The sequence below is a fragment of the Ischnura elegans genome, chromosome 4 (genome assembly GCF_921293095.1).
Source record: "Ischnura elegans chromosome 4, ioIscEleg1.1, whole genome shotgun sequence".
In the NCBI taxonomy this organism is placed as follows: domain Eukaryota; kingdom Metazoa; phylum Arthropoda; class Insecta; order Odonata; family Coenagrionidae; genus Ischnura; species Ischnura elegans.
The window spans coordinates 48,679,976-48,697,462 of NC_060249.1; the positions used below are offsets into that span (position 1 = coordinate 48,679,976).

General features: G+C 37.8%; 1 protein-coding gene across 4 annotated transcripts in view; it reads right to left on the bottom strand.

The window, feature by feature from the left end:
- LOC124157408 overlaps positions 1-17,487 on the bottom strand; it is an 872,201-nt gene that overhangs the window by 185,318 nt on the left and 669,396 nt on the right. For 2 of the 4 annotated variants that reach the window (XM_046532099.1, XM_046532097.1), the window contains exon 9: positions 3,719-3,826. In XM_046532099.1, the coding sequence (XP_046388055.1) occupies positions 3,719-3,826 (108 nt within the window). The remainder of the gene's footprint in view (positions 1-3,718; positions 3,827-17,487) is intronic. The other 2 variants (XM_046532100.1, XM_046532098.1) reach the window with 1 other exon arrangement.

Here is a 17,487-nt window from a genome sequence, read left to right on the forward strand (position 1 = left end):
AACTTTGCGGTATTCCATTAAAAGTTTTCCTATACATCACACAATTACTTATGCCACTTCTTTTTTACAGAGCGCGACCCGGGTTTCAATGAATTACCATCATATTCGGGCGCAATTTTAAATTAAATCAATTTTGCGCCTGAAGATGATGATAATTCATTGAAACCTGGGTTGCGCTCTGTAAAAAAGAAGTGGCATAAGTAATGGTGTGATATATAGGAAAACTAAAAAAATTGAAAATCGAACTCTTCAAACTCTAAAACCGCGCAATGTCAAAACACCCGTTATTTTCTGAACACACCTCATGCAAATATCATTAACAAACATTTCATCACAGCAACAAAGAAAATGTCTTGAATTCCAAGGTAAAAATATACTCTAGTCAACTGATTCAACGCATCCTGATGCAGTAGAGAATTAACATAGCTGGCTTGGTTCTCTCCGAGAGGCTCTCTCGAGAGAGCGACCAAATAGCGAGAGTGGACAAGCAGAGGTCAACGGCGACCGAAGGCACGCGCACCTGCCCACCGAATTAGGCACGGGGGGGAATGGGGACGAGCGAGCCAAAACGGCCGGGCAGGAAGTCGCCAACTCCGCGTGCGTACACTCCGATTGGCAGCAGCGCTGTTTACGACACTGCCATCTCAAGCGAAGCCACGAGCACACGATACACAGGGGGCATAGGGAGTACGCATAAACAGAGGATAGTGAATGCAGTGGAGAGAATAGCCTGGAGAAATACTCCATGAGCTAATGAAATACCCGTCAGCGCCCAAAGTTTTTTTTAAAATCACACATCTTTCACTTTTATAAAATACTAGCTGACCCGGCGAACTTCGCACCGCCTAATAATCAATGAACTTACAGTTTAGTTGCACCATTTATTAATCAAGAGCGGCTGTATCGTTTTTAATCATGTTTAATTTATTATAATAAAATAAGGATACAAATTCGATAAAACTACGTAAATGAGTATGAAAATCTTAAGTCAGAAAGACGTTTTCTTTATTGAATCTACATAGGGTGGATCGGAGCACGTTTACGCGGATTTTTTTCAATGAATTTTCTTACGTATTAGCTTAAGAAATGTTGGGCATTGTGGTTTTATAAAGCAGTTAATGAAATAAAAATTATGAACTCAACACAATGAACACTATTCAAACTGACTGAATAATAGAGGAAATTTAATACATAATAATAAGTGAAAATACATTACTTTTACTAAGTATGTGCACCGAAATGTACGCTTAAATTCACATATTACACAAACGTAAGAAAATTCATTGAGAAAAAAATGTATTGCAGGAGTATAGGCTCGGCATTGCACTGGGAGCCATATGGCACTCGTGGGCGTTGAGGGAAAACTTCAAATGGTAATGTCCAGTGGATTAGGCGGATTTAGAGGGGGAGGGTCGCCCCCCCCCCAGACACTTGAAAAAGTTGACAAGATTTTTAATTCAGTTATCATTACGTTCGTTTTGCTTTGTACATTACGGAGCCTTAATCAATGAATTTAATAATAATAAATTTAATATTAAAATAAAGAGAATATTTCGCATAGTAACTACAGTATTTTGTTTTTAATCTCAAAAATAAGAAGACCGTTTGCCTGTAAATCTCTTGAGCCTCCCCCCCAGAAAAATCTGGATTCGGCCTTGTCCAGCGGCGTCATGGTGCCGGAACGAGCCAGAACGCCGTTCCGGACTGGTTTTCAAAATACATAATAGTCAAATAACACTTTTATCAATTTTACAGCCAAAAATTTCTAACATATACAATAGTAACCAAAACAAAAAAAATTGAATAAAATGCATATAAAAACGACATACTGAGTAATATTTCAGTTCTAAAAAAGTTAAGGGAAAGTGCATTCATTCAAAGTGCAAAGGAGATGAACAGTTTACCCACCTTCGATAAAACAAAGTGATAACATCACGTTCTTAATGTTTAGTTTGGAGAATTTAAATTGAAGAAGTTATCAAGCGGGATAAAATTGCACATTCACCAGTTTTTTCTACACTTGCCTAATAATATATTAACAATTATTCTGTTATTCGCCAACCCTTCCTTGGTTAGGGATGCCTGCTTGAAGTAAATGAATTTCCTACGTAGGCATTCATGGTTTGCGGGATTTGCCTCTCTTTTCAGCGGATGCGACGGCAATGCATCGCATAAATAAATGGAATATAATTGAAACTTACAACTTATCTTCCCGTTCAAAGTCGGCCTTCTCTTAGCCTGAGAGTACAATATAAAAAAGGTACAATAAAATAATCTGCTCAATAGCGTATGTGCAGAGGACAAAGAAAACACGGGAGAAAACAGTGCTGCATAAATACACCCTGAATTGTAAATCGAAAGTTTAAAGATTGCATTGGTGAGAGACTCGAGATCATACGTCGCTACACACCGCGCTCGGAATATTTGAAAAACTCGAAAATGATCGCTTAGTTAATGGGGGTGTGGCAATTGCTATAGCATAATGGAAAATGAAAAGTTACATCAGTTTATGAAACTATGTTATGACGATGAAAACTTGACGATTTAAATATGTTAAGAAACCAGGGTAGTTCTTTTTCGAAAATATTAAAGACCTAAGTTTATTTTTTTAATTTTCCATAGTGGAAAGGTTTCACACAATTAAGTCTGAAGTAATCGATTTTAGCAGAATTTCGACACTGCAACATATCAGCTCATACGGGGATTCAGTGCACACAAATAAGCGTCTAATAAATGATTCCAGTTTTTAAAATGGTCATAACTTTTCCATGAGAAATTCGCCTGGCGGCCACATTAGTGTAAGTTAACTTAAGGCGCGACCGTAGTTGGACCCCTGGTCGGCGCACGATAAACTTTTTGAAAAATATGTGAAATGACTGCAAAAATACAACTTAAATACATAATTTTATTTGTACTTACACCTAAAAAAATAATTAATAAGAAATTTATAATTAAAAAAAAACAACTAATTTGACTTCGATTTTGGACGATGAAACCTTCTTTCTTATGCCTCGTTCACATTACGATCGTCCGAGCCGTCGTCGGAACTATCGTGCATTCAAATTACGATGGTTAAAACCTGTGCTGCCCTCAAGTGCTGACATCTTAAGTGAACGGGAAATTGAATGTTAGCAAAGCTGTTGAGGTATGCATGGACAAGATATTACTGTGTTTAACGTGTATTTACCGAATAATTTTTCTTCCGCCCATATTCTTCCTTCCAAGGACAAATCCATGAAATGTCCATGGAAAAAATAGAGCTTCACGAGCTTTTCGTCTTTCTCTAGTCGCTTCCGTTTCCGGTCTCCCAGCGCCTAACCATCGTAAAGTGGCAACGTTCGGAACTACGTCAACTATAGTCAGAACTTGCATTCACACGGCTAGTTCGGTCAACTATCGTTAGGACGACGGCTCGGACGATCGTAATGTGAATGAGGCATTACACCAATCTAACACATACTTTTGACCGTATACAGGCAACAATGCGAAATATCCGATAGAATATTTCACCTCTTTTAAAAAAACATTCATCCAAATTCTTCTTATAATACACAGATTCCATCGAAGTCATGCTCGAACGTTTTATAAACGGGTCACTTCGATAATGAATCCGGGAATAGTTGGAAAAAATGAAGTAACCATAACGCGCGGTGCCAATTGGCGAATTAGGGGTTCCAACTCCGGTTCACCCTAACTTAACAAAATGGTGGGTACTCACCTCTCAATGGAGCTGGCTTCTGGACCTGCGCCGCAGCTGAAGACAAGTGTCTCGTGGCGGGCTTCCTCGACGCCGGAGCCTTCATGTCGGTGCTGGTGCCCTTCTCTGCTGAAACGAGACGGGGGGAGAGAGAAAAATATAAAAAACCGTAAACATTACTAGTCCTCCCAAACCGCAACTATGCTATTTAAAACGAATACTCCTCCGAGAAATTGTAAACTTTGATAAATGTCTGAACAATACCTCTTTTGCATGTGATATGTTTGAATTTTTATAACAAGACTCTCTATTGTTCGCTGGGGGGATCCCCCGAATCCCTTCAGAAAAGTCCTCTGGCATAAACATAAATAATTCAGTCGTAAATAAACAAAAAAGAATACACGAGAATTTTGACATACCTTTCTGCATTGTTTATTGACGGTAACTAAGCTAATACAGTTCATGGTTACCTGTCAATTTTAATTAATTCAATAATAATAAACTTAGGTTAAATTGTCTACGTCTGATATAAACACAAGAAGAGATAGAAAAGAATCTTGAAACAATTAAAAGAGCATTTGTTCATAAACATGACGATTAGTTCTTTTCTCTGAGGAATCTTCTTGAGACTGTTAAATTTTCAAGACTTCATTCACAGGAGGACGGGAGTGACGGCTCGTAGGAAATTCCACGTGGGTGCGGAGACTGTTGCGTAAGACCAAAACATATCGCACGCGGCCGCCGTGGGAAATGAGAGACGAAAACATCTGAAGACTTTCCCCGCGAAGCGTTTGATGGAAAAAAACTGAGAAACAAAAAACGCTCGTCGAAGCGAACGGGAGGTTTTCCGCGCAGCGCGCCTTATAGCGAAGGCGAACGTACAGAGAATGTTCCCGATTAAGGTCAACTTCACATTAATGGCAGACAAAACAACAAGCAGTCTAAGATAGATAGATAAATAGATGAGCCCCAAATCGAATCATGAATGTTTACAGATTGCAGAGGTAAAAGACTCGAGACGCTATTCGCATCGCTTGGAATGTGAGAGGAATTCCACAATGAACGCTTTCAAATTCCACAGTTAATCTAGAGGCTCCCCATCAAATCATTGCTTACGTACTTTTTATAAGATTACATATTCTAAAATAGACAAAATGCTCCCATGCTAATTATGATGATCAGGTTAAAAATGTAAAATTAAAAGTTAAGGTCGTCTTAGATTTAACACAGTTTTAATAATATGACTTCATCAGCAAAGGATAATGTTTTCGCTCATGAATTTGTTGCACCGTAGAAATGGTGAAAAAGATGGAAATACACAGAAAATATATTACTTACATTTCATTTCAATAAAAAACTGATTAAGATTAATTATCGGATAAGAAAGATCTTTCCCAAAAAAATAAGACCTGCTAATTATTAATACCCGTAAGAAAATTAATTATTGATGCAGAGTATTGTAAAATAAGATACATTCAAGATGTACGCTGAGTTAAAAAAATACTAAACAGGCATCATTACCGATTAAGTAAAAATTATACTTACACGTATTCATTGATGTTTGATGGAAAATTAAAACAAATTGGCCAGTCTCGTACTTACTCAAGTGATATTACAGAATTTCAATTATTTTAATACAGCCATAACGATGAATTGCAATACGAGAGCTGGGAATTACACTCTTTACAAGAAGAGAGGAGGGCGGTAACTCAAAAATGAACTCGTAAGCCAAAAAAAAGCAAGCTATAAATTTCGTCACTGGTGCCATTAGCGTCAACGTGCAATTCAACGAAGAGAGATTGATGATTGAAAAAATTCAATTTCTGCATGGAAAGGCAAAAGCACAAGACCACACAAGACACATAATTTCGAAATATCCGTTGCTAAAAGAAATATATACATATTAGAGAAATGCGCAAGAGTGTTTGGAAATTAAACGGAAAGTACGTATGACGTAAAAGAAAACTAAAAAATATTTTGGAATTCAATCGAAAAAAAATTCAGGAACATAAAATGTATTCGTGAGACGAATACACATTAATAAATATCACCAAGAAATGTAGGCATTCAATTAGTGAAACGCTTTTTGCTCGAATGAAAGGAATTCTGAGTCTTGAGACAAAAAATACCAACATAACAGACCTACGCTTTAACCTCGTTATTCAAAAGATACGGGAGCAGTACATTCTGAACTCTGAGTGAAAAAGTAATGATAATTAATCAAAATATTCAGCGGTCATATGATATGCCCGCAATCAGTTAGAAATCTAGGGCAACTGGAGCATAGAGTGAGGAGCAGGTGAGTATAAAAGTTAAAATATGCAGGTGAAAAGTTACATATCAAGTATACATATGGAATCTTTCGAAATATACTGATAAAATAGAGCCATCGACAAATGAATTATTAGCATTATTGCCTACACGCAATATACACTCGTACACATAAACAAGCATCGAGGAATGATATGCGTCAAATAAATAAATTCAAATGCTTACTCGCACTGCTTTATGGGTATTAATAAAAATACTTAAAGCAGCAAAGGAAAATCAATTTGAAAAGCAACGATTTGAAAAGGGACTCGTCCCTCAACCCTATTAGATGTGTACATGATCCTCGGGAAAAACTGTGTAGAGATAAATGCATTTCCCACTCATATTAACATAGCGCCATGCTCGGTGGTATTCTTCAAGGTGCTCGGATGCGCAATTTTTTGCCTTCACTTAGGGTATGAGCTAACGTCCTCCCACTTCACTTATTTCAGTACCTCATACGCTTGAGTATTCACAATCGATACTACATATTGTTTTAATAGATAACAAGGGTTATAAAAGTGAATCTGAAGTATTTTGGTGAGGGAAACGAATTATATGCCATTTAAAGAAAATGTCTAACTATGTTCTTCTAAGTATACTTGATCGACAAACAGCGACAGAAATAGCCTTTCCGTGGTATGGCTCTTACAGCGACGATTTTAAAGACAAAAAATTATGATAGCTGCCAAAATATAGATAAGTAATTTCGTGAGAAAAAAACATGATATAATTTTCGTATTATCAATTCAATCACGATAAAAAATAAACTTATAGATATTTCTACTTTTTGAGATGTAAAGGAATTTTATATTTAAATAATATTAAATATTAGCAAATTCGTATAAAAGAGATTGTATTTGTATAAAATTGTCAGTAGCATTCATTTGCTAATACTGAAGTTACATTATGATAGTTAAAAGTCGGCAAAAATATCTGGTTACATGGGAACATAATATCAAAATTTTGTGTACGTTGTCCGTGATTGCAATAACGTCATTTAAAAAGAATACGCCGTAGGTATTTTTATTGAAATGGGCAGTCACGAACCCACCTCCTAAATGCAAAGGTAATTAACAAAACAATTGAAGATCAACGCTCGAACTTTTAATTTAGTTATCTTTATCGAGCAGTTTGATTAGCGGTCGAAGACGAGAGGATTATGATGATGCGAAAAATCCCAAATACGCAGAAGAGTCTTCCACATAACTTCTGCTTTCCCTTTTTTTCCCCAACATCATCGTTTCCTTTTTTCAAAATTCCCGTCGCCGATTTCCCCAACAATGGATTCCCACACGCGGTAACAATGAGGAGAATAAAAGAAAACAGCAACGCCCGAATGCATTCCGGCACAGCGGACTGTGAAAATAACTAATTCACGACGGAGATTACCGCGATGCGCCGCCTCCTCCCAGAAGAGACGACCTCTTGAATAATGGAGGAAGGAAATAAAAAAGATGGCGCACGGGCGCAGACAAAAGCCGGAGTCCTCAGCTCGGAGAGCGACGAACCGAGGAGACGGGAAAAATCGAGGTCAATGGAACGTAAACACGCGGCCAATTACGTGCGATCCGTTCGCTTTCGCGGTGAACACCTCAGGGCATCTGGGTAATAGGTATGCAACTGGATCTCATAATCGATGCGACAATGAGGAACCATTATTGGGCTCAACCACGGCCGTCTTTAAACAGGCCGGAGGGATGATATTTGGCAACAACGCGGAGGAGGCCTGTTTATTATTTGTTTATCATTCTACAACAGTGGACTCGTGGTGAATAAGATACTCGACATGACTCGTTTGAAGTTAATTTTCTTCCTCTAAACACTATTTTTGCAGGAGATGACGTTAGAAGATTCATTTTTTAACCTATCATCTTAGCTGTAGTCGAAGGTAAGTTATTTATTTGAAAGTTGAAGCGTTGGAAGATGATGAGCTCATACTCAATCAGTTCGACCTCCTGGAAATTATGAGCAAACCAATAATATTAATCACTGCCGAGGAATATTCGGGTCTCAATTACGTTTGTGGGTATGCTGTCAGGAAGGCATTGCAGCACTTAACCATTGATATATGTACATGTTCATGAATTTCAAATGAGGGTAGTGAAGATGCCTATTTCAAAGACTTTACACGGCACACAGAATTGCGCAATCTGACGTACGTGCGAAGGCGCAATCAAAATTGCGTCGTCTAAAGCGGTGAATTGCTAGAACACATGCGAGAATGCGTGGACGCGAGACGGCAAAATAGCCCCTGTTCTAACGAAAATAGAACGTGGGCTATTTTGCCGTCTCTACTTAATACTTCCTCGGTATCACAGCCCGGTATGGGCTTTGGCCTCCGTCAAGACGCCTGTCCATTCTCTCCTGTTCTGCACTTTCTCCCACCATCTGACAATCCTCATATCCTCTATGTCTTCTTCCACATCCTGCATCCATCTTTTCCTCGGTCTTCCTCTTTTTCTCCTTCCATCCATATTTCCATGTAGAATCTTCTTAGGCATCCTTTCTTCACTCATTCTTTTTACATGACCTAGCCAAACTAGCCGTTGGGTCTACACAAACCTCACTATGTCTTCGCCTCGGATAATATTTTCTATTTACTTGTCTGTTCTTATCCTCCAAGTTACCCCATCTGTCACGGGACCATATATCTTTCGCAAAACCTTCCGTTCAAATATCCGCAGAGCTTGCTCGTTTCCAGCGAAGATGCTATACGTTTCTGCTACATATTTCACGACCGGTCTGATAAGTGTCTTATAGATCTTGAATTTCATCTCCTTAGATAGAAGAGTTGACTTCAGGAGCTTAATATTAGCAAAGTAAGCCCTATTTGCAGCCATTATCCTCTTGTTGATCTCTTCTGTCATTGAGTTCTTACAGTTTAAATTAGTACCGAGGTACCTGAAATATTTTACATTTTCAAAGTTGTACTGCCCAAATGTAACGTTTTGAGTCCATCTTCTGTCTTCCGTGGTCGACATTTTCATGTATTTCGTTTTTCTCTCATTGATTCTGAGCCCTATATTCTTACTCTTCTGTTCTAAGATTTTGAATATTTCTTTCAGAGAATCCATATTCCGTGCCATTAGAACTATGTCGTCGGCATATGCATATGCCTGAGTAGATTTATGCACAATATTCCCCTCTAACCCCAGTTCTTTCATGGCTTCATGTAGACACAGATTAAATAGTACTGCTGATAGAGAATCTCCTTGTCTTACTCCAGTTGTTATCTTAAAGGCTTCACTAGTCCTGCCCCCGATATAGGCCTTAGCTTGAGATCCTTCCATGGTCATATTTACCAACTTAATTAGTTTTTTTTGGTATTCCAAATCCCTCCAATGCCTTCAACATTTTTCTTCTATTGACACTATCAAAAGCTTGCTGGAAATCAATGAAAAGCATATGTAGGTCAATGTTGTACTCATAACATTTCTCCATGCATGCATGTCTCATTACAAAGATTTGGTCGGTGGTCCCTCTTCCCGGCCTCAAGCCACATTGGTATTCACAAGGATTACTTCATCATACGTGTTAAGTCTCCTCTGCAGTATACAATAAAGTATCTTATAAGTGACATTTAGTAATGTGATTCCCCTATAGTTGCTGCATTGCAATTTTTCTCCCTTCTTGAATATAGGGAAAATTAAACCAATCTTCCATTTCTCAGGCATCTCTTCTTTCTCCCATACTTCACATATCAGTCTATGTAGGTTCTTTGGTAATTTTTTTCCTCCATACTTGATTAACTCCGGTACAATTTGATCTTCCCCTGGAGCTCTCCCATTCCGCTGCCGTTTTAACTACTCCTCCACCTCCTCAATTGATGGCCTACTAATACTGGTGTCCACCCTCATGTCCAACATTTCTCCATCCTCCTCATCTATCTCATTGACATTCAGCAATTCCTGAAAGTACTCGGCCCATCTTCCCATTACTTCTTCCTCTGTTCCAACCAACCTCCCATTCTTATCCTTACATGCGTTTGTTCTTGGTTGAAATTTATTTGTCATCTGTTTGATTGCCTGGTATAACTTTCTACTTTCATTTTGTGTGTTCATTTCCTCAATCTTTTCCACATACCCTTTTAAGTACTGTATTTTTCTTTATTCGCAGTATTTTATTTGCTTGTCTTCTGCTTTATTTATATCTTTCGACATTTTGTCTTGTCTCTTTCTGGATGGTGTTTCTTCGATCCATATTCTTCCTTTCTATAGCTTTTCTGCACTCATTATCAAACGATTCTTCATTCCTTGTTCTCTTTCTTTCTCCTATGGTCTCCTCTGCAGCCTCTTCCATAGCCTTCTTTATATTAAGCCATTTTCTCTCTACCGAGTCATTTACACTCAGGTTCTCTGCTCCTTCTTCTAGTTTCTTACCCAGGATTTCCTGGTATTGGGCTACAATTTTGCCGTCTCGCATCTGTTCTAGCAATTCACCGCTTTACACGACGCAATTTTGATTGCGCCTTCGCACGTACGTCAGATTGCGCAATTCCGTGTACCGTGTAAAACGGACTTATTTCTCCTATGTCGGTAATAAGTGTTGGTCTTCATGCATTGGCCATTATGACTCTAGCAGAACCCAAGTATGAGGCTACATTTCTTAAAATTATCTTCCTTGACGATAATTTAAGAGGAATTTATGAAGACAGCTGTTTTCAGTGCAATGTACCGAACAGTTATTTTTTGCAAGATTTATTAAAACTCTGACAAATGTATTTCTAAATAATTATACTAAAGTGAGGAATAACAGACTGGATGTCGCTAGACACACTTCCAATAAGAGAAACTACTCGACAATTATGCGACTGCTTTCAATTCGGTGACTATATATTTCAATAAAATCATCTGTTTTATACATGACTAATTTGTATCATTCCTGTCTGCTCCTGCTTCACAATCAGCAATGGATGCACGATTATCCCGTGGTAAGTAAAACAGCAGTTTTTTAGTGGATTTCCTTGCCGCAAAGCAATTTCTTTTGCCAATATTCTACGCCGAAACAATAGACTTGGTCGCAGGTGAGACAAATCCCGCAGGCCTCCTAGATGACGGGCGCGCGACGTTGCCACATCGGTCACTCCGGCCTGTTTAAAGACGGCCGTGGCTCAACCAACAGATTACATTAGGGTCGTTCACACGCAAAAACTGATGTGGTCAGACCTGATACCGCAATTCATTAAAGTTTATCGGTAAACGGTTGTGAGACATGATGAAAGTATTTATTTTTATCTTCCTCATTCGGCCATTCTCTCTTAAGTTTAAGCAAAAAAAAAAGCAGAAGTTGCCGACCACTTTTCTCGAGTTGATGACGTCATCAGTTTGTTCCCATTCAGTGACGCGTTATGAGAGATTCGCTCATTAATGAAAGGATCCTCTCAAAAGAATGTAAAAATTTAACCAATTCCTCATTCACACATTCACTCTGAAGTTTATACAAAAAACGTAGAAGTTGGTGGCAATTTTTTCCCGAGTTGGTGACGTCATAAGTCCGTGACGATTCATTGACTCGTTCAGAGAAAATCTTTCACTAAGGGAAGGAATAGCTCATAAGAGTGCTACCAATGAACCACGTGAGGTCAACGTGAGGAGGCGCTGAGAAACGGTCACAAACTCGGCAAGTGTGATTAACGTCATCCTTATATTTTCAATACGGTTAAAGCCGTCAGTTTTTCTCCGGGAATAGCTCAAGAAGTAACCGATGGAACGAAGAAAAGTGCCAATTTTTTTCAAAAATCTTTCATGTGCTAGGTGTTCCAGGGAAACGAACTTCTCCAAAAGAGAGAAAAGCCTACATTGCAAAAATCTTTCGTTTGCTCCTTAAATAACTACCGCCATAAGGACGAACGGGAGCAGGGAATCGTCAAATATGTGCAGTGGACCATCTGGAGCATTACTGAGCGAGATAAAATTGCAGTTGCATCACCAAACGAAATGTCATTTCCGTGAAAGTTTCAAATTATTTCAATACTACAACGTGCTACACTGGCAGTCCAAATAACATCACTGGGTTTTCCGTGGAATGCATCTTTTGAGAATATTGCAGTCAAAAATTTACAAATGTCTATAGGATCAATTCATTAGCTGTCAAAATATTTTTATAATTAATTATCAATACAGCTTAGTTAAATGCTTCGTGGACAAACTTTTGGCAGAACAAACTTTAAGCACAAAAAAACTATTCGCTTATGATCCCGAGGGTTAAGCATTAACCGGGATAACTGTTACCGTGGAAGAGTGAATAAACGGAAAAATAATAATATTCATATTGAGACTTGGTATTGTTTCAAAACCCCAAATATTCGTCGTAAAACCGGTTTTAATGAATATCGGAAAAAATACGGACAAAATAAACAGAACTTACAGGTAATTTTGGCAAATACATTATCCAACGTTATTATAGAAATCGAGTCCCAACTTATGGAAAAATGAGAAGATGGGCCAATACATGGAACAACGATAAACGTTTTTCTCTTTATGTCAGGCCTAGACCGAAGACGAAATACAGTATCTCCCTCTCTTACGAGGGGCAGGTGGCACCAACAACTTTGATATTCAGAAATAGAACGGAAAAATTAGGTTTTGGCGTCTTCGCTTCGCTGAAAAATAACTTTGTGTGGCCAAAAGTAGGCATCGGACACAATCGTCGGATCAAGGATAAGGGATAAATTTTCTCTTAAGGCGAAGAAAAATTCGGACAGAAACGCACTAACTCGCAGACGTGAGGAAGTAAAATTGGCAAAATATTCTTTATGCCAATAACTGCATTGGAGCCGGTTCACAGCCATTATCATCAATTTACCAAAATAAGATTATAAAAAACGATTATACAACCAGTCTTAGCTTATGGTAACGAAACCTGGGGCTTTACCAAGAAAAGCGCAGGCCGTCTTATTTTCGACGAAAACGAAGTCCTATGTAATATATTTGGTCCAGTGAATGATGAAGGATGGTGGCGTATCGAAAGAAATTGAGAATTACGAACTCTTTACCAAGACCCAGACATCATAGCATTGATAAAGGTAAAAAGAATAAGCTGGTTGGGCCATATCCAGCGAAGAGATAGAGAGAGAACAAGGCTGAAAAAAAAGACGGTTCGAAAGCGAAAATTCAGCTAACCCAAAATAGCTTGAAAATGAATGAATTAACGGTTTTCAGTTGTCCAATCGGTAAAAAAACCGGTCATTTTCGTAGGAGAAAAAGGAAAACACTAACTAAAAAAGAAAGAAAAGGAATGGAACGAAAAGGCAGTGCAGTATAGAAACGTATACTCTTCCCCTTGCCACACAACATTCTATATATCACATGAAGGCCGTGGGTAAGGTTCGTCTCATACTAAATCAGTGCCGTGCAATTTTCACACACAACTCTTGAATTAATAGGCGCGTGGATTTCACGCTTTTGGAGTAGGGTCAAGGCGAACGATTTTGACACAGTGGGTATTTTTTTCCTCCTTAATTTCAAGTGATCTACCGCAAAGTACCTAACCTAAGTCTCCCCGGATTTCTAGTATCTCACGAACACGGCAATCCAGTTATCATAACGCTGGGATGTACCTATATACATGCGATCAGAGGAGAGTCCTACAATCTCTAGAAAGCCGTTAAAAACCGTGTCGATATTTGTCTGGCCGGTTCCTTTTTTCATTTTCAATAAATCAATTGATTTTATTTAAGTATTTAATTTTTCTGTTTTGACTTATTTTTCGTATATTTATTTCCAACGCAACCGAAATGAGCAAATGATGGCCTGTACTTTCGAATCAATGATCACGACCTGTAACAAAAACCCGTGACCTGCGATACCTGCCCAGGCGAGACTCGAACCCACGACCGGTTGGACAGTGTTAAGAGGTCGGCCACTCGGAAAACGACGTAACTCACTATATACCACGTCTACTCGGTCCACGATGGCTCAGAGAAATTCATATGTCAATAGGCTATAAAATCCGTAGCTTCCAAATATTTGAGGCATGCTTCCCACCCTATGAGATAAATGCAGAAGAACGATACTTCTGCAGCCATAAAATTAACCACTTGATCTCGCATAGAAATAAGGTGGGAAAGGCGAGTACACAAGAGGAACCAACGTAATAGCGACGTATTTAATGCTAAGTAATAAGCATTATCCTACCCTCAATACCCCACTTACTTACCCTATCTGCTATTTGGTGTTTAAACAGGGAAATTTTGCGATGATGTTCACCAAAAGATACCAGCTGCTCCGAAACCGAAAGAAATTCGATATATTTCGTGGGAAATTACATGTTTATTTTATTAATACTCAAGAGCTGAAAAACATTATATCCAATTGAAATAAGTAGGTGGAAGTACTCATTCATTTTATTTCAATATACCCAACTTCCACTATATCACGACTGAATCGGTTGAATTTATACATTAGCTCATTGTTGTATGGGTATGGAAAAATCAATCTTGAGTAGGAATAGGCTCAGTTTAGATCAACAAGAGAAATCTACGAATATATTGTCCCACATTTGGGCTTTTAAAAGATTAAAAGATTGGGAAGGCGATGACAACTGAGAGGAAAAGACATCATACAGGAATGACGTGGGCGTGCTTCTCTCGTCTTTTGGTTGACGAGAAACCCAGAGGATAAAAAATCGAGAGGACGACTACACGGGACAACTTTCTTTCGACTCCGAATGGACCACTTCATTATGTTGATGTCCACCGAAATGATACCAGCACGAGCGAACAAGCGAAAGCACCGCACGCGTCGACACCATCATTTTTCGGATCCTACGGCCTCGTTTAAGTCTCCCTAAACATTCCAATTAGATACACGGTCTCCCAAAAACGGAGCGGGAAGAATCCTTCGAAGATAAGTAACTCCAAACGGACCGTCCCGTAAGTTTGAAACCTCTTCGTTGTGAGGACGCATTGGAACGAGGCAAGGGGCCAACGGCTCGGAACGTTTAAAAAACAAAAAACAAGCAAACTAACTAGCTTGATGAGTGGCACTCTTCCAGGGATTTCACTTAAAGTCATGGAGGAGAACTATCAAAGAACTGGAGATAAAAATGGATATCGATAGGCAAAATACATAATGAAATATCAGCGCAGGCTACAACTGTAATAACTATGTTGTAGCTTTTGGCCACTTATTTCTATACACGAAATGTATAATCTTGATGATATTCCTATTAAATTCATAAACTTTCAATGTATATTTCTCGCGAGTTCAAAAACTATTGTAAATATTAACCCATTAATGCCCAGAAGATTTTTTTCAAAATATTTTAATTTTTTTGCTTAAATTATGATTAGACATCATATCTGATGCGGGAAAAAATGTTTTAAAAAATCTCTAACATTTGCATAGTACTTAATCCTACACGTATCTTAAGATACGTCTGGGCACTTGTGGGGTCAAAAAATTTACATTATCATTTAATTGTGTTAATTCACGTTTTTGCTATATAATTCATTACTAATGCCTTCATCAGTAGTTTCTTAATATAGTAATGAAGTAATTATAGTGAATTTGAATTTTTGTGCATCAAATAATATAATGTTGAGTATTATTGTAGTATTCTTGCGTGAACAATTTGCATTTGCACTTTGAAATTTTACAGCTTTTGATTTTTGAAATGCAGCTTTTTCTGGTAGGTTATATACATTATTGATTCTTTTTTCACGAAGTGTTCAAGTGCCGCACAAGCTCCGTCCAGTCAACTTTCTAAGCAGCTTTTCTGATGTGAATAAGTTGTCAACAAGTATGTTTATACCTAGTGGTAATTTACACTCATCCACGAGTCCTAAAACTACATCTCCTCCTTGACCAAGATCTGTTCTCTCCAATTTTGAAAGTCTTGATCAAAATCTCAAACAAAAGTTTAAATCTATGTAGCCTATCCTTGCCATCATTTTTCCCATTATAATAAGTATCTGCCATATGCAGAAATCTTAAAATTTCTTCAAAATTGTTCCTTCGCATTGATTGAGAAACTATTTCGATGGTGCAGTCTGGAGATGACCTCCGATAAAGCCATTGACTAGGAAGACGGTGATAACCTGAGAGTAACGATATTCCTTTATAAATAATACTTTATAAATGTCTTCAATTTGTACGTACGAATGTACTAACATTTTTAACAATTGTTCAGAAAACTTGTCTTGAATTTTTGTTTTGACAGCGTTGATGGTAGAGCTATTTCAGATATGTTTCACCTCTGCTCATTCACGAAGGTACGTCTTCTCTTCTCAGCGGTAAATGGGAGTCCCTATGATGTTTTCCTGACTCATATAGCAAGGGGTGTGCAACAAAAGTAACAAAAAATCATTTACAAAAGAAACGGTAGAGAAATTTTTAAAGCACCGATTCCTCCTTATGTCAGGTGTATCCATCGGAGACTCGAATACAAAATACAAAGTTTTGGGTGACATAGCGTGGTACATAGTTTCTTTACCAATGTTCACTAAAGTTACTTATTTCCTACTCTGATTTCCGGTTTGCAATCTGAATTTCATTGCCAGCGGAAAATTTAACGTGAAACAAAGTTATCAATCCATTCCACCGTCGGCGATAAAGAATACAAGTGATGCCACGACAGCGGCAGGTACATATGGTGGGAAGGGGCGCGCGCCCCCTCTTACGTGGCCTGCATTGTCTAACATTGCAGAACTACAATTGTAACTCCTTCACATCATAAGATGGCATTACCTTGTACATATACGTGTATAATAATTTTAAATAACTTTCCTAAACTATGAATGTGACTTGATTAGTTTTCGTTACGATACAAGTATAGGTAGCTCAAGATATCTTTTGCGCCCCCATTGAAATTTTTTTTTCTGTTTCCGCTACTGTGCCAGGATAGGCTACTTGATATAGCGAGCATTTGCGCCTCCAGAAATTCAATACTGATTCATTTCATGCTTCCAATGAAGGTAATTTATCACAATTCAAATGAGGTTACACCACAATTCTGAGAAAATACCTGTTTTTGCTGTATTTACCTAATTGTTCAATATTTTACTTCATGAAATGGCAGAAATATAAAATTGTCTTCAAGCTATCACATAATTAGGCTTATAAAATAATTATTCATTTATTTAATCAATAAATAGAATGAAACATACCTATAAGTCAAAACTTGAATTTTTAGTGCCACAAGTGCCCAGACGTATCTTTAGATACGTCAAAACTTTACTGATTAGTTTTGTAATGAGCTTGAAAGAAAAATAAATGTCTTTATACAGATAATTTTCCTTAAACATTTAAGATAAAACAGGTAAAAACTGGATTCAGATAACTAAAATACTTTATACGAAAATTAAATTTTCACATGACCATAGCGTAGCGATTTCAGAGTAGTTCATGATCAGCCATGTGAAATTAAGCATAAAAATTGCAAATATAGGCTTAAATAATCTAAATCACTTGTATACCATTTGAAGACTTCCTTTTGTCATATTACATAAATAAATTGCGTAAACAACATGCTTAAGA